The sequence below is a fragment of the Pristiophorus japonicus genome, chromosome 5 (assembly GCF_044704955.1).
Source record: "Pristiophorus japonicus isolate sPriJap1 chromosome 5, sPriJap1.hap1, whole genome shotgun sequence".
NCBI classification, from domain to species: Eukaryota; Metazoa; Chordata; class Chondrichthyes; family Pristiophoridae; genus Pristiophorus; species Pristiophorus japonicus.
Genome location: NC_091981.1, coordinates 108,901,695 through 108,928,858, shown reverse-complemented (window position 1 = coordinate 108,928,858; position 27,164 = coordinate 108,901,695). Strand labels below are relative to the sequence as shown.

At 45.4% G+C, this 27,164-nt stretch overlaps 1 protein-coding gene across 6 annotated transcripts in view; it reads left to right on the top strand.

Moving 5' to 3' along the window:
* The window catches only part of colq (collagen-like tail subunit (single strand of homotrimer) of asymmetric acetylcholinesterase), a 247,710-nt gene that overhangs the window by 42,191 nt on the left and 178,355 nt on the right, over positions 1-27,164 (top strand). For 4 of the 6 annotated variants that reach the window (XM_070880848.1, XM_070880844.1, XM_070880847.1 and 1 more), the window contains exon 2: positions 21,545-21,743. The exons of 1 other annotated variant lie outside the window; for it this stretch is intronic. In XM_070880848.1, the coding sequence (XP_070736949.1) occupies positions 21,578-21,743 (166 nt within the window). In that variant the 5' untranslated portion in view covers positions 21,545-21,577. The remainder of the gene's footprint in view (positions 1-21,544; positions 21,744-27,164) is intronic. One more of the 6 variants, XM_070880849.1, reaches the window with a different exon arrangement.

Sequence of the window (27,164 nt, the reverse complement as noted above, 5' to 3'; positions counted from 1 at the left end):
TTACATTAATAGAACTGGTGTCATTATTGTGGTTACATTTATAAGGATGGTGCCAATGTTGGGGTTACATTATGAGGGCTGGTGTCTTTCTTGGAGCTACATTAATAGGGGTGGTGTCATTAATCGGGTTACATTAATAGGAGTGGTGTCATTATTGGGTTTACATTATTAGGGGTGATGATAATATTCGGTTATTAAATGAGATTATGTCATTATTGTGGTTACATTAATAGGACTGGTGTCATTAATTTGGTTACATTTATAGGCATGGTGCCAATATTGGGGTTAAATTATTAGGGCTGGTGTATTTATTGGGGTTACTTTAATAGGGGTAATGTCTTTATTGTGATTATGTTAATAGGGGTACTGTCATTATTGCGGTTAAATTATTAGGGGTGATGTCATTATTGGTGTTGCATTATTAGGGCTACATTAATAGTCGAGGTGTCATTATTGGGGTAACATTAATAGGAGTGGTGTCATTATTGGGGTAACATTAATAGGGTGGTGTCATTACTGGGGCTACATTAATAGTCGTGGGGCTAGCTTTTCCATTATATTTGCATGTATAACGCTCACTTAACGTCCATTTTACCGCTGAAATGAGGTATAACGCCCAGATATCTCCCATTTAGCCGCAAAATGGAAACTGACGCCCATTTTTCGGACGCTTATCGCCGAGCATTACTTTCGCCATGTATGTAACGCCCGGAAAAAATAATACCGCCTGCCCACTTTTTTGGGGCAGCATCATCAGAATGGGAAAAACCAACGCCCATAGGGCTAGAACCTCCACTTTTGTGCTTATCGCCCAAAAATGGGTGCTATTTCCGGCGTGGGCGGTAAAAAAGGATTTTCAGATTGCCGGCTTCTCGCCCATTCTCAAAGCACCTAATCTTCATTTTTGAAAATGGGCATTACCGCCAGCGATATGAAATGGGCGGTAGTGTTAAATTGTTTTGACTTTCTGCCGTACAGTGTGGATGTTCTTAGCAACGACATGGCAACACTCGATTCCTGCGATTCAGGAGGTCAAGTGTCATCATGACATTCGCAGAAGAGGAGACAGAGAGAGAGGGAGCTCAGAGAGACTGAAGGTGTGTCTGGGTGTGGTGTGGCTGCTTTGGGAGGAAGGAGGGAGAATTTAGAGCTTCACAACAAGTAGGCAAACAAAAATTAGCTGTTACCAGCCACATATTTGCCCGAATTCCTATAATGGAGAGAGAGCAGGAGGCATCACAGAATGTTGTGGAGACTGACGCTGGAGAAAGCAGTGAGGTGCGAGAGGAGCACATTGAAGAGCGCAAAAGAGCCAGGAGGTTCACCGACGAGGTAAATGCCTCCCTCCTGCAGGCGGTCGAGTTACGCTGGGGTGATTTGACACAGGGAGGGCATGGGAAGCCCACCCCAAAGGCCGACTAGAGGATATGGGCCGAGATAGCAGAGGTGGTCTCGTCGGCGACCAACGAGCTGCGTGAGGACAACCAGTACCGCAAACGATGGAGTGACCTTGTGGGATCCGCAAGAGTAAGCATTACATTGATTTACTTGTACTTATGTATTTATATAATTTGATTTGTAACAGTCATGAGTGACTATCAGCAGATGTGAGATCTCTCATTTTGACCAGGAATGTTTTACTGAAAGCCTGCAGTCACGGTGTATGTCTTTAGGTAAAGAATGATAATTTTCATAATAATCATGATTACATCTGTCGGTTATGTGTTGTATCAGTCTCTGTGACAGTACCTAGCAATGATATCACGCAATGATCTCATGCCATGTCGTCCTGTCACCTTTTACAGAAGAAGCTATCGACGATGAGATCCGTGCAGAGGCGAATGGGCGGGGGGCCACTAGTCATCAGCGACATCACTGAGATGGAGGAGCGGGTGCTCACACTCATGGGGAAGCACCCCGGGATGACCACGTAAGCATCTGCAGACCCTGAAGTGAAGCGACATGAATAAAGTTGACACCATTGCGTGATGTAAAGTCAATAGATGCCGCACCCACTCATATCTGAACAATCATATATGATAGATGATTTCTAAAATTGTCATAGAAATAATGAAAATCATTGCAATGTAACATGTGTTGATGGTCATGAAATGTGATGTCTGCAATGGTTTTGAGAGCGGTGGTGCTTTTGTCGTGCATATGCTATGTTTAGTGCTGGACTCACCTTGTGACCCTAGCACCCACTTCTCTAATAACTTCATTTGTGTTTTGCAGCTCAGCCAGCAGCGTGGCCCCAAACAAGACCACAGAGGCCAGAAGGTGGGGGCGCGGGGCCCGACTTTTCGGACGATCCAACATCTGGTGCTGAGGAGCTCCAATTCTCGCCCATCAATCCGCTGGGTCTGTTCTCCACAGATGAGAGCATGGACTTCAAGGAACCTGCATTGCCACGCTCCAGAAGCCATTCCACCCCAAGGCCATCTAGTGCTCCTCCGGTCATTCCTGCCTCCACTCTGGAGGTACTGGCCCCAAGCACGTCATCACAGGGCATCCCAGTTGTCCTCAGGATGGCGCCGACCCACATCTCGTGGATGCGGGAGATCTGTTCCATGGGCACCACATGACAGTGGAGAGATGGTACAGTTGTCCAGGAAGACTGTAGATATTGGTTACCAGCTCATTGAAGCATTGGGGGGTATATCCCGACAACTGGATACCATGACCAAGTACATTTCTCGGATGGTGGAGGCCCTGGATGCGATAACCAGGAATACTGCTGGCACAGGCCTCCTAGTGGTCCCCGAGCGTGGCACACCACCCCTAGGTTCCGTACCACCACTGCGAACGACAGATGAGGGCAAGGACCAAGATCCTGCTTCAGCATCAGAGAATGTTGCCCCCTTGGCACCCCCTCGCTCCCGTAACCGTGCAACGACCGCCTCTGCCTTCATCCCCTCCATTAAGGCACCACCTGAGGAGCTCCTCGGCCAAGCGCTGTGGAGCGAGGAGGGGAAGGGGTAGATGTGGGGAGAAGAAGCAGAAGGGGGAAGGAAAGTGAGGTGCATGTCCGCAGGTGATGGCTGTGTTATATCTCCATCTGGGTGTATGCAATTTGTTGTAATGTGTGGGGGGAGGGGACCACCCTCCTGCTTTGCCTTTGTATTCTGTGTTGCTCGACTTGTTAAACATTTGATTGATGTCAATGGTGGAAAATGTGGGGTGGGGTCAGGGGTTGGGTGTTATTGTCTGTGATACTTATGATTTCAGACCAATGTTGGTATAAAATTTTTGTTATTGAACATAACCTTGTTGCACATTGTGTCAGACAACTGCACCGTTACGCACTGGTGATTCCTTACCGTGAAAAGGTTAAATACAACTTTAACATCAATCAATGTAAACTTTAACTGGCACCAAGATGATGGGCACCATTGATGTCTAAGCTGCACACACATAGCAGTGTATCAGCGTTGTCACTCACATCAACGCACTTTCAGGCAAATTGTTCAGATATCAGCTCCTCTCGTAAGAGTCTTGCAGCGGTCTGGAGGGGGCCGTGGGCATGGTTGCTTAGCCAGCCTGATTGTCTGGCCCTTGCCAGCATCCAGTCCCTCGTCGTCCTCTTCCTCTCTCTCCTGAGGTGGAGCATCAGTGCCTTCTGCCAATTCTTGGCCCCTCCTGATAGCCAGGTTGTGCAGCATCAAACGCACAACCACGAATTTACCTACTTGATCAAGGTTGTATTGTAGCTCCCCTCCTGAGTGGTTAAGACATCTGAAGCGCTGCTTAAGCACAGTTATTGTTTGGTGGCCCCATTGCACTGAAAGTATAATAGTGATTGATCAGAAGCAATGATTTCCTCACTAAAATACACCTGGAGCCCCACTAGTCCAGAGTCTGAAAATATGTCTGTTAAAATGTTCACTTCACCTGAGAAGAACTCCAGAGTCAATGCAAACTCCCCCGAAGTTGAGGCAGCTTTTTCAGTGAAGCGACCTGCGATTTTAAAAATGTCAGTCACACCGCTGGCGTTCATTCAGAACAGTTCCACTTTTTCTGGGCGTTTTTTTGGGCGAGCGATATTGTGGGTGATATGTGTGCGAGGTGGTGAAAGTGACGCTGGGCGATCTCCTGGGCGTTAGTTTCGCCAAATGTGCTCTTTACGATAAAAAAAGTGGGCGGGCGGTATTATTGAATCTCGGCGTTAATTTTGTGCAGAAATTAACGCTGGGCAATATTATGGGCGTTGATTTCACCCATTCTGATGATTCCGCCCCAAAAACGTGGGCGGGCGGTAATATTTTTTCCTGGCGTTAAGCCCATGGGGAAAATAAAGCTCGACGATAAATTTCCTAAAAATGTCTGTCAGTTTCCATTTTGTGCCAAAATGGGTGATATAAGGGCATTATATGTCATTTCAGTGGTAAAATGGGCGTTAAGTGGGTGTTAAGCATGCAGAAAAATTGGAGGTTCTAGCCAATAATATCACAATAGGCGAAACTAACGCCCAGGAGATCACCCAGCGTCACTTTCACCATCTCGCACACATCTCGCCCACAATATCGCTCACCCAAAACACCGCTCTGAAAAAGTGGAACTGTTCTGAACGAATCACAGCGGTGTGGGTGCCATTTTTCAAATCGCAGGTCGCTTCATTGAAAAGGTTGGTTCAACTTCGGGGGAGTTTGGATTGACTCTGGAGTTCTCAAGTGAAGTGACCATCTCAACAGACATATTTTCAGACTCTGGACTATTGGGGTTTACTGTAGGTGCCTTTTATTGTGGAAATGATTGCTCTTGATCAATTGCTATTATACTTTCATTGGAATGGGGCCAACCATTTCTCAATCTGCATCGATTAATACGCAGATGCTGCAGAGTGCAAATTGCACAACATCGAATGCACACCATTATGTGCCCAATGTATGACGTGCCAGAATGAGGAGAAGGTCCAGACCATACACACTGCGCACTTACAGGGAAAAGAGGTCTTATCTCAATGTATCCAAGCACTGAAATATGCCAGCTCACCAGGCCACATGTGCAACCTGTCATCAGGACTTGACTGTCGGTCGAGGTAATGGTCACTGCAGCACTGTCCTTCTATGCGTCCAGTTCCTTTCAGGGCCTCCGCAGTCGAGATTTCCTTTCTGTCTTACCATGCCACACTGCTGCGTTAGACAGGTCACGGAAGCCTGTACGCATGTAGGATGGACTTTATCAGCTTCCCCATGACCACAGAGGCTCAGACTGACAGGCTGGAGCATTCAACGCATTGCTAAGTTCCCCAGGGTGCAGGGAGCTACACAGTGCACTCACATCGCCATGCGGGCACCTTCTCAGGACCCAGAGCTTTTTCGTAACAGAAAAGGATTTCACTCCCTGAAGGTCCAACTAGTTGTCGACCTCAACCAGATAATAATGGCAGTGAATGCCAAATGTCCGGGCAGCTTCGATGAGGCTCACATCCTGCGTGAGAGCGCTGTCTCTGACATGTTTAAGAGTTAGCCACAAGGAAAATTCTGGATGCTTGGTGACAACCGATATAGCCTAGCCACCTGGCTGATGACACCATTGCGTGACACTCATACCGAGGCCGAGAAACGATACAACCAGAGCCACAGAGACACACGCAATATGGTCCAGAAAACAGTAACTGTGCTTAAGCAGCGCTTTAGCTGCCTGAAGCACTCAGGAGAGGAGCTAGAATACAATCCTGAGCAAGTAGCTAAATTCGTGGTCGTGTGCTCGATGCTGCACAAACTCGCTATCAGGAGGGGACAAGAATTACCAGAAGGGACTGATGGTCCACCTCAGGAGGGAGAGGAAGAGGAGGGAGAGGAAGAGGAGGACGAGGGGCTAGACACTGAGCTAAGGCCAGACAATCAGGCTGGCGATGCAACCATGCCCACGCCCCGCTCCAGACAGCAGGAAAGGGCCCGTGGTGGCCACGTAGCTGCAAGACTCTTACGTCAGGAGCCCATAACTGAAGGATTTGTCTGAAAGAACGTTGCTGTGATTGACAATGCTGACACACTGCTGTGTGTTTGCAGCTCAGACATCAATGGTGGGCATCACCTTGGTGCCAATTAAAGTTTAAGTTTTTTTTATTTATTTATTTATTTATTTTTTATTTATAAATTCGTAGCCAATCGTTCCAATTCTTTGTCAAATCACAAACGCCAGAGGTCACCTTGCACATGCCAAGGATCACTCTGCGCCAATGCTCTTAGCCAAAAGGCCTAGAGCCACTGCACCGTTCCTGGAAGTACTGCAATACCAGGTTCGTGCCATGGAGGTGGATGGGTCAGGTCTCCCACACACCAAAGTTTAAGTTGATTCAAGTTAAGTTTAATTTAACGCTTTCATGTTAAGGAATCACCAGTGTGTAACGGTCCAGCTATCTGAGACAATGCGCAACAAGGTTATGTTGAATAAAAAACCTTTAATACGACCATTGGTCTGAAATCATAAGTATCACGGGCAAAAACACCCCACCCCCACCCCACTTTTTCGACCATTGACATCAATCTAATGTTCAACGTCCAGCAACACAGAATACAAATGCAAAACAGGAGGATGGCCCCCTCCCCCCATACATTACAACAAATTGCATACACCCAGATGGAGATATAACACAGCCATCACCTGCAGACATGCACCTCACTTTCCTTCCCCCATCCCCACCTCTACCCCTTCCCCTCCTCGCTCTATGCTGCCTGGCCGAAGAGCTTGTCAGGTGGAGCCTCATTGCGGGGGGGGGGAATGAAGGCAGAGGTGGTGGTTGCATGGATATGGGAGCGGAGGGTGCACAGGTGGGAACATTCTCGGATTCAGAAGCAGGATCTTGGTCCTGCCTCTCATGTGTCGTTCGCACTGGTGCTGCTGAACCTAGGGATGGAGTGCCGTGCTCCGGGATCACTGGGAGACCTGATCCTGGTTATCGCCTCCAGGGCCTTCGCTATTCGCGGAATGTACTCGGTCATGGTGGCCATCTGTCGGGATATGCCCCCCAAAGGCATCGAGGATCTGGTCACCAATGTCTACAGTCCTCCTGGACAACTGTACCATCTCTCCGCTCTCATGTTGCGCTCGTGGACCAGACTTGCCGCGGGGTCCTGTGGACAAATAGAGTGCTCTATGGTGAGGTGCTTGGGCCTGATACCTCTAGCGTAGAGGCAGGAATGGCCAAAAGAGCACTAGATGGCCTTGGGGTGGAATGCCTTCTGGAGCCTGGCGATGCAGGTTCCTCGAAGACCGTGCTCTTATCCGTAGACAACAGACCCAGCGGATTGACGAGCGAGAATTGGAGCTCCTCAGCACCAGATCGTCCGGAGAGTCAGGCCCCGCGCCTCCACCTTCTGGCCTCTGTGGTCTTGCCTGGGGCCACACTGCTGGCTGAGCTGCAAAACACAAATGAGGTTATAAGAGGAGAAGGGGGTGCTAGGGTCACAAGGTGATTCCAGCGCTACACACAGCATATGCACGACAAAAGCACCAACGCTATCAAAACCATCACAGACATCACATTTCATGACCATCAACACATTCTGCATTGCAATGATTTTCATTCGGCCAGCATTATTTATAGGACAATTTTAGAAATCATCTATCATACATTATTGCTCGGATATGAGTGGGTGTGGCATCTATTGACTTTACACCACACAATGGTGTAAACTTTACTCACGTGGCATCACTTCAGGATCTGCAGCTCCTTGCGTGGACATCCCGGGATGCTTCCCCATGAGTGCGAGCACCTGCTCCTCCATCTCAGTGATGTCGCTGACAACTGGTGGCCCCCGCCTGTTCGCCTCTGCTCGGACCTCATCGGCAATAGCTTCTTCTGTAAAAGGTGACAGGACGACATGGCATGAGATCATTGCGTGATATCATTGCTAGGTCACAGAGACTGATACAACGCATAACCGACAGATTTAATCATGATTATTTTGATAATTATCATTCTTTACCTAAAGACGTACACCGTGACCGCAGGCTTTGAGTACAACATTCCCGGTAAAAGTGAAAGACCTCAAATCTGCTGATAGTCACTCATGACTGTTACAAATCAAATTATATAAATACATGTAAATAAATGTAATACTTACTCTTGCGGATCTGACAAGGTCGTTCCATCGTTTGCGGCATTGGTTGCCCTCATGCGCCTCGTTGGTCGCTGACGAGACCACCTCTGCTATCTCGGCCCATATCTTCTGGTAGGCCTTTGGGGTGGGCTTCCCACGCCCTCCCTTGGTCACATCACCCCAGCGTAACTCGATCTCCTGCAGGAGGGAGGCATTTGCCTCATCCGAGAACTTCCTGGCTCTTTTGCGTCCTCCAATGTGCTCCTCTCCCAGCTCACTGCTCTCGCCAGCGTGAGTCTCCACAGCGTGCTGTGTCACCTCCTCCTCTCCCTCCATAAAGGCACCAAATTCGGGAAAATATCTGGCTGGTAACAGCTAATTTTTTTCCCCTCAATTTGCTGTAAAGCTCTAAACTCTACCTCCTTCCTCCCCAAGCAGCCACACCACACCCAGACACGCCTTCAGTCCTTCTGAGCTTTCTCTCTCTCTTTCTCCTCTTCTGCGCATGTCATGATGACCCTTGACCTTCTGAATCACGGGAATCGAGCGTTGCCATGCCGTTGCTAAGGACGGCGACACTTTATGACAGAAGGTCAGAGAGATTGAATGCTACTGCCCATTTCATATCGCTTGCAGTAACGGCCAATTTCAAAAATGGAGACTAAGGACTTTGAGTTCGGGCGACAAGCGGCGATCTAAAAACCCATTTTTACCGCCGGAAATAACGCCCATTTTTGGGTGATCTGCACAAAAGTGTAAAATCTAACACGTGGTGTCATTATTGGGGTAAAATTAATATGGGGTGGTGTCATTATTGGTGTTACATTAATAGGGGTGATGTCATTATTGGCGTTACATTAATAGGAGTAGTGTCAATATTGGAGTTACATTAATAGGGGTGGTGCCATTATTGGGGTAAAATTATTAGAGCTGATGTCATTATTTGAGTTACTTTAATAGGGATCGTAACATTATTACAGTTACATTAATAGGGGTGGTGATATTATTGGGTTTCAATAATAGCAGTGATGTCATTATTGGTGTTACATTAATAGGGTGGTGTCATTATTGTGGTTACATTAATAGGATGCTAACATTATCGCGGTTACATTAATAGGATGGTGTCATTATTGGGGGTACATCAATAGGGTGTTGACATTATTGGGGTTACACTAATAGGGTTGGTGTCATTATTGGGATTACATTAATAGAGTTGGTGTCATTATTGGGGTTACATTAATAGGGGTGGTAGCATTATTGGGGTTTCGCTAATAGGGGTGATGTCATTATTGCGGTAAAATTAATAGGGGTGGCGTTCTTTTGGGATAAAATTAATGTGGGTTGTGTCATTATTGGGCTAACATTAATAGGGATGATGTCATAATTGGGGTTATATTAGTAGGGTCGTGTCATTATTGGGATTAGGTTAATAGGGTAGTGTCAAAATTGGGGTTAAATTAATAGGGGTGATGTCATAATTGGGGTTCTATTAGTAGGGTGGTGTCATTATTGGGATTACGTTAATAGAGTAATGTCATTATTGGGGTTACATTAATAGAGGTGATGTCATTATTGTGGTTACATTACTGGAGTGGTTTCATTATTGAGGTTACATTAATAGGGTGGGGTATTTATTGTGCTTATATTAATAGCGTTGGTGTCAATATTGGGCTTATATTAATGGAGGTGGTATCATTATTGGGGTTAAATTAATAGCGGTGATGTTGTTACTGGGGTTACATTAATAGGGGTGATGTCATTATTGGGGTTAGGATTAACAGGGTGGTGTCATTATTGGGCTTACATTAATAGGGCTGGTGTAATTATTGTGGTTACATTTATAGGGGTGGTACGATTATTGGTGTTAATTAATTAGAGCTGGTGTGTTTATTGGGGTTACATTAATAGGGGAAATGTAATTATTGTGGTTACATTTAAAGGGGCGGTGTTAATAGTGGGGTAAAATTATGAGGGCTGGTATCGTTATTCGGGTTACATTAATAGGGACGGTGACATTATTACAGTTACATTAATAGGGGCGCTGATATTATTTTGCTTACATTAATGGGGCGACTGACATTATTGGGTTTACATTAACAGGAGTGAAGACATTATTGGGTTATATTAATAGGATGATATCATTATGAGGGTTACATTAGTAGTGGTGTTTTCGTTTTTTGAGTTACATTAATACCGGTAATGTCGTTATTGTGGTTACATTAATAGCGGTGATATCATTTTTAGGGATACATTAATAGGGGTGGTGTCTTTATTGGGGTTACATTAATAGAGTGGTATCATTATTAGGGATAAATTAATAGGGGCGGTGTCATTATTGGGGTTACATTAATAGATGTGGTATCATTATTGGGGTTATAATAATATGGGGAGGTGTTTTTATTAGGGTTACATTAATAGAGTGGTGTCATTATTGGGGTTAAATTAATAGGGGTGGTGTCCTTTTTAGGGGTACATTAATAGGGGTGGTGTCTTTATTGAAGTTAAGGTAATTGGGTGGTGTCATAGTTGGGTATCGGATTAACGGGTGGAGTCATTTTTAGGGATACATTAATGGGGGTGATGTCTTTTTTATTGGGGTTACATTAATAAGGTGGTGTTATTATTAGGTATCAGATTAATAGGGGTGGATTCATTATTAGGGATACATTAACAGGGGTGGTGTCATTATTGACGTTACATAATAGGTGTGTTATTATTGGGTTACATTAAGAGAGATGGTGTCATTTTTAGGGTTGCATTAATAGGTGTGGTTTCATTATTAGGGTTATATTAAATGGGTGGTGTTATTATTCAGGTTATATTAATAGGGTGGTGTTTATATTTGGGTTACATTAATAAAGTGGAGTCATTATTGGGTTTACTATTGGGTTCACATCAATCGGGGTGATGACATTAATGGGATTACATTAATGGAGATGGTTGAATTATTGCTGTTACATTAATAGGACTGGCATCATTATTGTGGTTAGGATTAACAGGGTGATGTTATTATCAGGGTTTCACTAATAGGGGTGGTGTCATTATTAAGGTTACATTAATAGGGGTAGTGACATTATTGGTGTTACATTAATAAAAGTAGTGACATTATTGGGGTTATATTAATAGGGGTGGTTTCATTATTGGGATTACATTAATAGGGGTGATGTCAGTCTTGTGTTATATTAAGAGGTGTGGTGTTTACATTCGTTCTGACGAAGGGTCATCGACCCGAAATATTAAATCTGTTTCTCCGCGCAAATGCTGCCTGATCCGCTGAAATTTCCAGCGTTTTCTGTTTTTATTACATTAGTAGGGGTGGTTTCATTATTGGGGTGAGGATTAATAGGGGTGGTGTCATTATTGGGTTATATTAATAGGGTAGTCTCATTATTCGGGTAAAATTAATAGGGTTGGTGACATTATTGAGGTTACATTAATAGGGTGGTGTCATTATTGGTATCAGATTAAAGGGGATGGTGTCATTTTTAGGAATATATTAATAGGAGTGGTGTCATTATTGGTGTTACATTAACAGGGGTGGTATCATTATTGGTGTTACATTAACAGGGGTGGTATCATTATTGGGGTTACATTAATAGGGTGGTGACATTATTGAGGTTACATTAATAGGGTGGTGACATTATTGGTGTTACATTAATAGGGGTGTTGACATTATTGGTATCAGATTAAAGGGGATGGTGTCATTTTTAGGAATATATTAATAGGAGTGGTGTCATTATTGGTGTTACATTAACAGGGGTGGTATCATTATTGGTGTTACATTAACAGGGGTGGCATCATTATTGGGGTTACATTAATAGGGTAGTGTCATTATTGGGGTTACATTGCAAGGGTGATGTCATTATTGAGGGTACATGAATAAGGATGGTGTCACTACTGGTGTTATATTATTCGGGTTGGCATCATTGTTGGTGTTACATTATTAGTGTGTTATTATTTTTGGGGTTATATTAATAGGGATGATGTCATTATTGGTGCTACATTAATTCGGGCGATGACATTGTTATGGTAACATTAATAGGGGTGCTATCATTAGTTGGGTTACATTACTAGGGGGATATCATTTTTGCTGTTGCTTCAATTGAGGTTGAGTCATTATTGGGGTTAGCTTAATAGGGTTGTGTAATTATTGGGGTTACATTAATAGGGCAGTTGTCATTCTTGGAGTTAAACCAAGATGGGTGGTGTCATTGAGGTTACATTAATAGGGTGGATTCATTATTTGAATTACATTAATAGGGATGATATCACTATTGTGTTTACTTTTATAGGGTGTTGTCATTATTGGGGCTACATTTATAGGGATGTCGTGATTATTGTGGTTACATTAATAGGTCAGATGTCATTTTTGGAGTAGGTGTGGAGTCATTATTGGGGTTAAATTAGGGACCACCCTAAAAATGTAACCCCCAAAATGACACCACCCATATAAATGTAACCACAATAATGACATCACCCAATTAACGTAGCCCCAATAATATCACCATCTCAATTAATGCAACCCCAATAATGACATGACCCCTATTAATGTAACCACATTAATGACACCACCCCTAATCATGTAACCCCAATAATGACACTCCCCTATTAATGTTACCCCAATAATGATACCAACCTGTTAATTTTACCCCAATAATGACACCAACCCTATTAATGTAATCCCAATAATGACATCACACTATTAATTTAACCCCAATAATGATACCAATGCTATCAATGTATCCCCAATAATGACACCAACCCTATTAATATAACCCAATAATGACACCGCCCCATCAATATCGGGGTTACATTAAAAGGGTGGAGACATCATTGGTGTACAATTAATAGGAGTTGTTATCATTATTAGGGTTACATTATTATTGTGGTGTCATTATTAGGGTTACATTCATAGCGGTGATATCATTATTGGGGTTACATTAATAGGGCAGATGTCATTCTTGGAGTTATATCAAGAGGGGTGGTGTCATTATTGAGGTTACATTAATAGGATGGTTTCATTATTTGAATTACATTAATAGGGATGATGTCATTATTGTGTTTAGTTTTATAGGGGTGTTGTCATTATTGGGGCTACATTAATAGGGATGTCGTGATTATTGTGGTTACATTAATAGGTGTGGTGTCATTATTGGGGTTAAATTGATAGAAGTAGTGACAATATTGGTGGTCGCCCCCTGACACCTGGGGGTCTCTGGCCAAAGACCGCCCTAAGTGGAGGAAGTGCATCTGGGAGGGCGCTGAGCACCTCGAGTCTCACCGCCAAAAGCATGCAGAAATCAAGCGCAGGCAGCCGTAAAAGCGTGCGTCCCACCCACTCCTTCCCTCACCGACTATCTGTCCCACCTGTGACAGAGTCTGTGGCTATCGTATTGGACTGTTCAGCCACCTCAGAACTCATTTTAAGAGTGGAAGCAAGTCTTCCTCGATTCTGAGGACTGCCTATGATGATGATATATTAATAGGGTGGTGTCATTATTGTGGCTACATTAATAGGTATGTTGTCATTATTGGGGTAAAATTAATAGTGGGGTCATCATTATTGGGGTTACATTAATAGGTGTTGTCATTATTGGGGTAACATTAATAGGGGTGGTGTCATTATTGGGGTTACATTATTAGGGGTGGTGTCATTATTGGAGTCAAATTAATAGGGGTTGTGCTACTATTGGGATTAAGCTCTTCTGGCTGGTGTAATTAATCGGGTTACATTAATAGGAATTGGGTCGTTATTAGGATTACATTTATAAAGTGGTGTCAATATTGGGGTTACATTTATTTATAGGGCTCAATTTTCCCCAAGGTATTTTTTTGGAGTACCTGAAGAGTTATGCCCGATTTTTTGGGGCTCAAGTACACCAAAAAAAAATATTCTAAAGTTTGCCCATTGGATTTCTTCATTTCTTCAGTGGCTTAACCTGACCTTTAGTTTTCGGGTGGAGCCTTGATATGCGTCAAAAAGATCGGGCTGCCATGATAACCAGGGACACAACGACAGCTGAGGGTGCAAAGTGAAGCATACAGCCAACTCCCAACACATTAAAAGAATTGAAAAACACATAATAGCAACTTACCTCCAACCCTGCCGGAAGGACTTGCCGGTCCAGTTCCATTCTCAGTCCCCACCGGTTCGATTCATCGATTTCCCTCTCCTCTCTCTGTATCTGACCGAAGGGCTTGCCGGTGTGTTCTCCCGCCCCTAGCCCTGGCTGAGTGGCCTCCTGGTCTGCTCTCCTGCCCCTAGCCCAGGCCTAGTGGTCTCCTCCCTCCCGGTCCCTGCACCTAACTACACCCGAAAGGCTTACCCCCACACCCATTCCCTCCCCCCACCTCTCTCTTCCCTTCTCTTACCTTTCCTACTGCTGCTGTCCGGGCATCTGCTGCACTTACCTACGCCGATTTCCTTACCTGCACCGATTTCTTTAACTCTCCGCAAGGGTTTTCTCGAGAGGCCACATACGCTGGCCTAAGTAGAAATGGAGTAACTATTAGATGGCCAAAGTTGCCTAAATGGCCAGAATTGGCGTAGGTGGCTGGTAACACCCACTTTTGAGAAAAAAAACTCACCTAAAAAAAACGTAACTAACTGAGTTACGTTGTTGCAAATTGATTGGGGAAACTGGGGATTTTTAAGTTAGGCCAGAAAAAGCAGATTGTTCTAAAAAAAAAGGGCACAAATACTGGGGAAAATTGAGCCCATCGGGTAGTATCATTATTGAGGTTACATTAATAGGTTTGATGTCACTATTGGGGTTACATTAATAGTTGTGATGTCATTATGAGGGTTACATTAATAGAGTGGTGTCATTATTGGGGTTAAATTAATAGGCGTGGTGTCAATATTGGGGTTACATTAATGGGGTGGTGGCAATATTAGGGTTACATTAATAGGTTTGATGTCATTATTGGGGTAACATTAATAGGGGTTGTCTCATTATTGGTGATACATTAATAGGGGTGGTGTCATTATTGGGGTTACATTAACAATCTTGGAGTCATTATTGGGGTGACATTAATAGGGGTAGTAGCATAAATAGGATTTGTGTCATTATTGGGGTTACATTAATAGGGTTGTGCAAGTTCCTACAAATCCCCTGGGAGGACAGGCGCACCAACATCAGCGTCCTCATCCAGGCTAACATCCCCAGCATTGAAGCACTGACCACACTCAATCAGCTCCGCTGGGCAGGCCACATAATTCGCATGCCAGACACGAGACTCCCAAAGCAAGTGCTCTACTCGGAGCTCCTTCACGGAAAACGAGCCAAAGGTGGGCAGCGGAAACGCTACAAGGACACCCTCAAAGCCTCCCTGATAAAGTGCGACATCCCCACTGACACCTGGGAGTCCCTGGCGCAAGACCGCCCTAAGTGGAGGAAGTGCATCCAAGAGGGCGCTGAGCACTTCGAGTCTCAACACCGAGAGCATGCAGAAATCAAGCACAGGCAGCAGAAAGAGTATGCAGCAAACCAGTCCCACCCACCCCTTCCCTCAGTGACTATCTGTCCCACCTGTGACAGAACCTGTGGCTCTCGTATTGGACTGTTCAGCCACCAAAGATCTCACTTCAGGGGTGGAAGCAAGTCTTCCTCAATTCCGAGGGACTGCCTATGATGATGGTGATGAGGAGGAAGATGCAATTATTGGGGTTAAATTAGTAGGGGTGGTTTCAATATTGGGGTTATATTACCAGTGTTGGAGTCATTATTAGGGTTTTATTAATAGGTTTGGAAGCATTATTATGGTTACGTTAATAGGGGTGATGTCATTATTGGGGTTACATTAAAGCGGTGATGTCATTATTGTGGTTACATTAATAGGGGTGATACCATTATTGGTGTTAATTTATTAGGGCTGGTGTCTTTATTGGGGTTACATTAATAAGGGAAATGTCATTATTGTGGTTACATTTATAGGGGTGGTGTCAATAGTGGGGTAAAATTATGAGGGCTGGTACCGTTATTCGGGTTACATTAATAGGGACGGTGACCTTATTACGGTTACATTAATAGGGGCGCTGATATTATTGCGCTTACATTAATGGGGCGGCTGACATTATTGGGCTTACATTAATAGGGGTAAAGACATTATTGGGTTATACTAATGGGATGATATCATTATAAGGGTTACATTAATAGTGGTGGTATTGTTATTGGGGTTACATTAAAAGCGGTAATGTCATTATTACGGTTACATTAATAGGGGCGATGTCACTTTTAGGGATATATTAATAGGGGTGGTGTCTTTATTGGGGTTACATTAATAGGGTGCTGTCATTATTCGGTTACATTAATAGGTTTGATGTCATTATTGGGGTTACATTAATAGTGGTGATATCATTATTGGGGTTACATAATGACATAAGAAATTGGAGCAGGAATAGGCCATTTGACCTCTCGAGCCTGTTCTACCATTTAATAAGATCATGGCTGATCTGATCATGAACTCAGCTCCACTTCCCTGCCCGCTCCCCATAAGCCTTTATTCTCTTATCGCTCAAAGATCTGTCTATCTCTGCCTTAAATATATTCAATGACCCAGCCTCCGCAGCTCTCTGGGGCAGAGAATTTCACAGATTTACAACCCTCCGAGAGAAGAAATTCCTCCACATCTCAGTTTTAAATGTGCGGGCACTTATTCTGAAACTATGCCGCCTGGTTTTAGTTTCCCCTATGAATGGAAATATCCTCTCTGCATCCACCTTGTCGAGCCCCTTCATTTTCTTATCGGCTAGAGTTTCCACTTCACATCGCTGGGCTAATTCCCATATATCACCCAAAACAGCCTGATATCACCCATTTTGACCAAAAAGTGAAAAGTCGGGCTGCAACATCGCTGGAGAATTTCACCCCCCCCAACTTTCGGCTCACATCGCCGAGGTGATCGCTGAGGTGATCGTCCGCACATCGCCCAGCGCAACTTTCGGCACATCGCCGGCACGTTGCCGGGCTGATTGCTCACCGAGAACATCGCTGGAGAATAGTTGCTTTGACCTGGCCTTCCTCACAGACCTCGGCACTACGGACGGCATTTTGAAAGTCGCAGGAACAGAGGAGGCTGCTTAAACAGGGCCCTCGATAGTTTGTGAATTATGTAAGGGTTTTTTTTAAAAGATAGTTAGACTGACAATTAGATGTTATATTATATTTATATTAATAAGTGACATTTCATCCTTACTTGGTCCAGCCTGGCCATTGTTTCACAACAGTTGCATTCATGGTTTACTAAAACATGCATTATTAGAAGACACTGAACAACAATTGTAAAGCGAAATAAAATAGTTTTAATAAAATAATAACTCTTGTACATTATTTTTAAATAACAAACACAGAAACACCCTCCCACCACTCCACCACCCCCCAACCACCTCACCATCCACACCCCGACAGTGAAACCACAATAAAAACACCAACAATGAACAATGTGACCAATATGTACAATATAAAAAACAGTGCACCCCCCTCCCTACCTGCGGCCACGTTTCACTCCAGATCCTGCACCCAACCATTGCCTTGCCTCACCCACCTGTTTTGGTCCCTGGGTACTGCTATGAAGCAGGCGTGCAATGGGCAATGGCAAGACTTCCTGCCGTGGTGAGGGATGTGGTGTCACGATTGCCTGTTGGAGGGGAGGACAAAACAGGGGGATCGCCTTCCGAATCAGGAGGTGGGGCTTCCTCCAGACCCGCCTGTGTGCTGGTCCCTGTGGTCACGGGACCTTGGGTTGCAGCGCCGTGTGCCTCCAAGAACGCATGCCGCAATGCATGGGAGGAGGCGGTGATTTGACGCATCTCGTGCGTCATCTGCTGCATCGCTTCCGCTTGGTAAGCAGACACACGGGAGAATTCCTCAGTCAACCCCACAAACACCTGGAGCAGCTCATGATTGATCGCGACAGACTCCTCACACAGTTGTGCCAGCCTGTCTATGCGCTCGTCCAGGGTAGGCCATTGCTCTAGCAACTGCCCCAACCTCCGTGGGTCCGCGACAGCATCAATGTGTGCCTTGGCATCACCAACTCCATGCCGCTTGTTGCGGGTACCTCTTTGGCAGGAATCACCATCGTGGCCACAGGTTCAACAGACAGAGGGATGCAAGGGGCATCTCCTCTGTCTCCAGAATTTCCTCCACCTCTGGCTCGGTGGTTTCCTCTTCACCACCCGTGAAGTGGGGTAGGTGCCTGTGAGCTTGTGTCCTCCATTGGCGTCTCTGGAGCTGGGAGTCCTGCAAAACACAATTGAGCTTATTAGAACAGAAGGGATTGGAGCGCCGCGCTGGCATATGTAGGAGGAGCAGCACTACGCCAATAAATGTGAGCAAGAGACGTTACATATTAATGCATCAGAGAAGGGGACAGATGGCCAAATGGCCTGCTCTTATGCTCTTATGTTCTTCTGTGCTTATATTGTCAACATCAGAGTAGCACAGAATAGCAGAGAGGCTGCATGCATAACAGTACATCACTTGTCTAGTCTTTTATAATGAAATGATGTAACATTACTTTAACACTGCTTGACACATTACTCACGTGACGCAAGGGAGGGTCTGACAACACCACGGGTGGTGACAGCGCGACTGTAGGCCCCCACTAGTGCTGCAGCACATTCCACAATGTCGGTGAGTGTCTGTATTACAGGAGGGCCTCCTCCAATGCACCTCTGCTGCAAACGATTATGGGATATCTTCCTCTGCAAACATGAAGAGAGCATGGTATAAGCTACTTGACTAGGTTATGTCATTTATAGACAACAGTCTCCAACATTATATGCTAATAGGGTTTGTGTCCACAATTGATGCACGGTTATAACAAAGTTCGGTGTGTTTAGGAGTGAATGCTTGACACAGACATCGCTCTCGAATACAATTTACATTGAACTCAGCAATGACAGTAGCTAATGTCCATAATTGTCCCAGGCCAGACAGTGAGCAAAGCCAGCTCTGCCCCCAGTCCATGACAGCAGCCAGAGAGACGTCAAAAGGGCACAGGTTCATAGCCATGTGCAGCTCCTAGCGGGAATAATATATCTTATATATGTTAGAATTAAAAGCTTACATTCAATCCAGGAGATTGACTATGATAATTATAATTCTACTTAGACTTAGCATCATTACAGTATAAAATCATACTTACTCTTGCTGAAGCCACAAGGCTGTTCCAGCATTTGTGGAACTGGTCAGGTCCCCTGGCTTTGTGGGACACAGACGAGACGACAGCGGTGATGTCGCTCCGTAATTTACGGTACGCCCGTGGTGTTGGTTTCCCGCCATGCTCCCCCCCCCCGGTCAATTGGCCCACCAGGAGTGCACCTCCGCCACATCCTAAAACGGTTTGCACCTCTTCCTCCCTGTCACCACATCTCTAAGACTTTCATCACTCTCAGACATGCCATTCTCCCTATCTCTCTCTCTCTTTTCTCTGTCCTCTCTGTCTCTGTCTTCCTCCTCTCTCCCTTTCTCTCTCTCTCTATCCTCTCTCGATCTCTCTCCCCCTTCTGGGCATGTGTGGATGACCCCTGACTTCCCAAAACACGGGAAAAGATTTCCAACCCATAAACAAAAAAAACGCATGCGTAGAAGCCCTTTGCTAGGGAAGCTTTTGCCTTCCACATCGCTGGCCATTCGCTGGGCGCATGTTACATTGCTGACCTTTGGCATTGCCCATTTCACAATGCTGGCCTATCGCCGAGTGGAAAATCGCAGCCCGAAAAATGGGCGATGTTCCAGCGATTGGTAAGGCTGAGACATCGACCATCGCTGGAACATTGCCCATTTTTTGGGCACTAGTGAGTAAAGTGGAAAGTCTAGCCCTGTATGTTTCGATAAGATCACCTCTCATTCTTCTGAACTCCAACGAGTATAGGCCCAACCTACTCAACCTATCTTCATACCTTCATCTCTGGAATCATCCTAGTGAACCTTCTCTGAACAGCCTCTAATGCAATTATATCCTTCCTTATATAAAGTGACCAAAACTGTACCAATACTCTGTTCAGTTGTAGCAAAACACCCCTGTTTTTATACTCCCCCTTACAATAAAGTCCAACATTCCATTTGCCTTCCTGATCACTTGCTATTCCTGCATACTAACTTTTTGTGTTTCATGCACAAGGACCCCCAGGTCCCCATGTACTCTGCAATTTTTCTCCATTTAAATTATAATTTGCTTTTCTATTTTTTTTGCCAAAGTGGATAAACTCATATTTTCCCACATTATACTCCATCTGACAAATTTTTGCCCACTCACTTAGCCTGTCCCCTTTGCAGATTTATTGTGTCCTCCTCACATTTTGCTCTCCCACCCATCTTTATATCATCAGCAAACTTGGGGTACATTACACTCGGTCCTTTCATCCAAGTCATTAATATAGATCGCAAATAGTTGAGGCCCCAGAACCAATCCCTGTGGCACCCCAGTAGTTACTGTTTGCCAACTGGAAAATGAACAATTTATCCCGACTCGCTGTTTTCTGTTAATTAGTCAATCCTCTATCCATGCTAATATATTACCCCTAACCCAGTGAACTTTTATCTTGCACCTTTTATGTGGCACCTTATCGAATGCCTTCTGGAAATCCAAATACACCAGATCCACTGGTTCCCCTTTATCCACCCAGCTCATTACATCCTCGAAGAACTCCAGCAAATTTGTCAAACATGATTTACCTTTCATAAAACCATGCTGACTCTGCTTGATTGAATCATGCTTTTCCAAATGTCCTGCTACTGTTTCCTTAATAATGGACTCCAGCATTTTCCCAACGACAGATGTTATGCTAACTGGTCTATAGTTTCCTGCTTTCTGTCTGCCTCCTTTTTTAAATAGGGACGTTACATTTGCGGTTTTCCAATCCGCTGGGACCTCCCCAGAATCCAGGGAATTTTGGTAGATTACAATCAATGCATCCACTATCTACATTAATAGGGGTGGTGTCATTCTTGGGATTATATTAATTAGGGAGGTGTCATTATTGGGGTTAGGATTAAGAGGGTGTTTGGTCTGTGTTATTTTTCTTGCACGTGACTGATGTTTTTAAAAAAATTAAATCGCTTCTCGTTTCAAATTTGCGATTTGCCTTCTAAAGATGAGGTCATTCATATTTCGGTAAGAAGAATTGGCACGCATGCAATATTTAACCTTGTTAGTGTCAGCTCAGTCGACCTGGACATGATTCTATGCAAGCCTGATAAAATAATTAATCAAAACCTTAATAAGATGGGGAGGGAGGGTGATTATATTATTGGAATCCACAAACTGAAAGATAAAGCTATTGTAGTATGTAATTTCAAAGGCGACAACTGAATTTGACATGATCAATGTCCTGAGCAATACATTGTGGTCTATGAATAAATACACTCTGCTGTCTGATCGCTCGGGATATTGATCACGTTCTGCAGTAATGTGCGATGCCAGTGTCTAATGTGCGCGATGGGGCTTGTGTTGTAAAGGCAGCTGATGTACTTTCTGGTTAAATATAGCCGGTGTGCGGTAAGGAGAAGATTTAATGGGAAATGATTGACATTCTTCTCCAAAAGGCAACAGCGACGCCAGCGTCAAGTTTGAATTGTAGCCGAGCCGGGATGTTCCCGATCGCCTTCGGACTTTTCCTCCAGCTCTTTTTCTGCCATGTGTTGGCTGAATCCACCTTCTTGGACAACGCTTTCCCATTACAAGCAGGTATAACAGATTAAGTGATTGAATCCCCCTTTTCCCTCCCCCTTGCTTGCAGCTCAGTATAAAATGCATGTGATCGGCAGTGTGTGTAACTGAGTGAAACCTACAATCCGGATTCGTGGGCAGATTGTTCTTATCAGTGCGGGGAGATCTTATCCCACCGGATTAACGACCTGATCTGGATCAGGCTGTTACAAGGTTTTCTTAGTGCAGTGTTAGATTTCTAATGTTGTAAGCTGGCCGCATGTCTTCACGTTCATTCTATTTCGGTCGGTCCACTAGGAGAGGGAACAAGGTCCAAACGTAAATCGTCTTTCTAAAAATACAACGGGTCTCTTCCTTATTGCTATAGGACTCCAATCGGATGTGAGAGGGTAAACATCAGCTGGCTCCGTGCATATCACATATTCAGTCAGGTCTCCTGAAATAACTTGTTCAGCCAGCAAGAATTTCTGGGAAACTATTTCTAATTGTTTGCGTGTGTTGCCTTGGGAACACCAAAGTCAGACAGTAATGAGCATGTTTAGTTTGAGTTATTGAGCACAGCATCTCAGAAGTTATATGTCAAAGGATCCATTTAGTTAGAATATTATTTCGTAAGGAACTATTGTGCAACAGATGTTCTACACGGTACTTATAATATATAGCTCTGTTAACGCATCAGAGTGTGAAGTTCATTTTATTTTAAAGTTAGAATTTGTTGCAAGAAATGATTAAGCTTTCATCCAATGCAGGGCTTTGTGGTGTTTTGTTTATCACGAGATATCACTCATGTTAAGTTAAATCCAGAAAATACAAAAGGTGCTGTTCTTAACCAGTCCACTTCCGAGGAACATGCACCGAACACAAATGAAGATATAAGGATAGAAGGTTACATCAAAGAATACAAACAAAATAACAGTAATATATGTGCCTTGTTTAGCATTTGTACAGAGTAATAATAATGTATAATCACCAGTAATGTATCATTTATTTTCAATCCGGTGCACTATTATTAGTAGGTAGGAAGAATGAGGGGAGACAATACAAGCTAAATGGTACAATTATAAAGTGGGTACAAGAACAGAGTGACCTGGGGGCCGAAATTGCCCACCGCTGGAAATGGGGCGCACCTACCCTGATTCTGTTGTTTTTACCAACATGGTGGATGCGGTGGCATCTTGAGCAAAATTACAATCTTTGGCTTTTTTTTCCAGCAGAAAAAGTCGGTCATAATGGGGACGGATGTGCGGCGGTAAGTGAAAGTTTGCAGTCTAGAGGGGCGGAAGTTGTGGCCGGGTGTAGTGGCCGCCACTGTCAGTCAACAGCATAGCGCTGATGACGTCATCACGGTGCCATGTTACCATGGCTCTCCCCTTCACTTAAAGGGGAGAGCCTGCGCGATTCTTTAAATTCGGTTCACTGGGCCACCAGGGAGGGTTTTGGCTGGGCCAACAGTCCGGCACCTACCTTTTGGTGGCCCGGCCGAACCCGGGGGCATAATTGTCGGCCCGACATGGTAGTCGGCTGACAAATAAAAAAACATGGTGACAGCGGCAGTGCGTCCTCCCTTTTTAATGGGAGCTGCACCACTATTTTAGAAGGACACCAAGCTCAGTGCACCAGCAGAAAAAGCTGCCCTTGGCACCGAGCAGCCAGAGCAAGATTTCTTCGCTGGAATTTCGCTATCGGAGGGGAAACATCGGCGGTGCCCGCTCTGATGATGCACTTAGGATGGATTGGCAGCAATGGAGCAGTGGTGGGGGTGGGGAGGAAGAGGAGAGCGGGTCACCACCAGTAGACCGCAGGAGCGGAATTTTCAAAATGACGGCCATTACATGAAAATTCGCCGGCCATTACACTCCGCAGCGTGGCCGCCGATTTCCGTCGGAAACATCATCATCATCTTCATAGGCGGTACCTCAAACGAGGATGACTTGCTTCCACGTGAGTTCACAGATGTTTCAGTGAAGGACCCGATGTTCCGGTCCTGAACTCCAGTTGAGGGGGTGGAAGATGCCTGTGCGTGAATTTTTTTAACTTCGGCCACCACACGTGCTTGACAGAGCTAAGCCTTTATCCAATGGCAAGGATTAACCAGGTCGACTGGTTCACAGGCCTTAAGGGAAGGGACAATTTTGGCCTCCTGGGGTGTTTGTGCACAAATCTTTGAAAGTGGCAGGACAGGTTAACAAAGCAGTGAATAAAGCATATGGGATCCTGGCATTTACAGATAGAGGCATACGGGTAGATATTGCATTGTACCCTGTTTGGGGGTGGTAACATTCAGGAAGCAGGACATTCTGCACCAGGCGAAAAATTCGGGTTGCCGCTCCTGTAAGGAAGTGGAACGCTAAATAATGTGCATCACTTCCTTTCTGGGGCGGTAGTGGGACAGATTGGTCGGGAGCGGGACACAATGCACTGGACTGCGTAGCGCTGCTGTGTAGGAGGGGTTGTCACCTTCATTAAAGGAGAGGGCCCAAATTGCAAACTCTGCAGGTAAGAACTGGGCCTCCATGCACCACCCTGGAGCGGAGTGCTGGGCTGAACAATCACGGTGCGTTCAAAGCGCCAAACCCGGGGCGCTGAAGAATAAACAGCAATTTTTTTTAACATGGCTGCCACCTTCCCTTTAACTAGCGGCCTGCAGGCTGGTTCGTGCCCCCTAAAGCTGTCGCTGGCATCATCCCGCGTAGCTTCAAAGGGCACTCCCCAATTTTTGTTCCAGGGTGAAAACAGGTCGCTGCGTTCGGTGATGACATCATCACTGCCTGTGCAGCAGAGCGAGGCGCTACAGGTTAACGCTGCTGCTAAACTCACATGGAATTAGTCGTAATGGCGCTGTGCCCGGGCGAAAAGCAATTTGCACCTCCCGTTAGCACCCCGTTGAGGCGCTACCAGGAGGCGCAAACGACACGAAATTCTAGGCCCATAGTGTTGTCTTCTTCTTCTCCCCCTAATTTTCCTCCATCACCAGGGGACAGGCTGCCCAGGTGCTTGGTCTTGAAAGCAGAAAAGCACAAGAGTCAGGTTATGGTAAGGGTAGGGCAGGAGAAGTAAGATATGCATGCATACAGCATCAGCACCTTGAAAGTGAGAAGCGATTGTGGGTTGAGGGGAAGTGGACTGTGAGAAGGAGGATTAGGAATGAACATATCATTGTTGTCCCCATGGGCTTCAATTTCACCCGTTGCCATGGCCTCCATGATCTGCTGCCCAATGATCTCCAGCACTCACTCCTCCAGTTGGCTCAGGTTCTGGATAGCAGCTTTCACCCTGCCTGTCTGCTGCTGCTCTCTCCGATTATGTGCAACCTTGGCCTACAAGAGAAAAAGTAGTGTGTCAGTGAATGCAGTGCAATGTGTTTGGGAGATGTGCCTGCCATGATTGAATAGCTATCAGTGTGTGCAAGGTGTGAGATGTGGGTGAGAGTGTTGCAGCAGTGGTAAGGTTGTGAGCGCTATATATGTGGACTTGTATTTACTCTGTACAGCTACCAGAGGGCTCATCTCCTGGAGTCCCAAGGGATCCCATAATCCCTTGGGAGCACAGGTATTTAAGGAGGCTTCACAGGTTGGAGAGGCACTCTGGAGACCTGCAATAAAAGACTACGGTCACACTTTACTTTGAGCTCACAGTGTTCAGTCTGATTCATTCTCCATACACAACAACTGATGACGAGATACAGATAGCGAACCCAAAGATGCAGAGAACAGTGGGCATCCTGGAGAAATTTTCAGAGGGAGATGATTGGGAAATTTTTGTGGAGCGACTCGACCAATACTTCGTGGCCAACGAGCTGGATGGGGAAGAGAGCGCTGCCAAACGAATTGCGATCCTCTTCACCTTCTGTGGGGCACCAACATATGGCCTCATGAAGAATCTGCTCACTCCAGCGAAACCCATGGAGAAATTGTACGACGATTTGTGCACACTTGTCCGAGAGCATTTCAACCCGAAGGAAAGCGTTCTGATGGCGAGGTACCGGTTCTACACCTACAAAAGGTCTGAAGGCCAGGAAGTGGCGAGTTATGTCGCCGAGCTGAGACGCCTTGCAGGACATTGCGAATTTTAAGGACATTTGGAGCACATGCTCAGAGACTTTTTCGTACTTGGCATTGACCACGAAACCATACTTCACAAACTTTTGACTGTAGAGACCCAACCTTAAGTAAGGCCATAGCGATAGCCCAGGCATTCATTGCCACCAATGACAATACAAAGCAAATCTCTCAGCACTGCTCCAAGTGCTGCTACAAGTACTGTGAACAAAGTATTGTTGTTTTCGACTTGTAACGTACAGGGCAGGTCACACGTACTTGCAGCTGATTCAGAGTCCACCATCAAGGGTGATGAATGCAAGGCCATTAACACCTTGTTGGTGCTGCATGGGTGACCATCATTTCCATTCATGCTGTTTCAAAGAGTACATTTGCAAGGGCTGTGGAACAATGGGACACCTCCAATGAGTGTGCAGGTGAGCTGCTAAGCCTGTTAAACCTGCAAACCACCACATTGCAGAGGAGGACAGATCCATGGCGGATCACGACGAACCAGAGCTTCGGATTGAGGAGGCAGAGGTACTTGGGGTGCACACATTCACCATGAATTGTCCCCCGATAATGCTGAATGTTGAACTAAATGGACTCCTGGTGTCAATGGAGCTGGACATGGGCAGGGGCCAGTCCATCATGGGCAAAAAGACTTTCGAAAGATTGTGTTGCAACAAGGCCTCAAGGCCAGTCTTAACTCCAATTCATATGAAACTAAGAACTTACACAAAAGAACTGATTCCCGTAAATGTCTCCTACGATGGAGCGGTGCACAAGCTACACTCTGGGTGGTACCATGCAATGGTCCCACGCTGCTCGGCAGGAGCTGGCTGGGAAAGATATGCTGGAACTGGGTCGAAATCCGACGCCATTGCCCGCTGACGACACTTCGTGTGCCCAGGTCTTAAACAAATTTCCTTCGCTGTTCGAACCAGGCATCGGAAATTCCAAGGAACAAAAATGCAGATCCACCTAATTCCGGGGGCGCGACCCATCCATCACAAGGCGAGAGCAGTAACGTACATGATAAGAGAAAGGGTAGAGATCGAGCTAGACCGGCTGCAAAGAGAGGGCATCATTTGACCGATCGAGTTCAGCGAGTGCACCAGTTATTTGTCCCAGTCCTCAAGGGAGACGGCACCGTCAGAATCTGTGGCGATTACAAAGTAACTATCAATCGTTTCTCCCTGCAGGACCAATACCCACTATCAAAGGCCGACGACCTCTTTGCAACGCTGGCGGGAGGAAAGACGTTCACGAAGCTGGATCTGACTTCAGCCTACATGACGCAGGAACTGGAGGAATCATCGAAGGCCCTCACCTGCATCAACACGCACAAAGGTCTTTTTGTTTATAACAGATGCCTGTTTGGAATCCGATCAGTGACGGT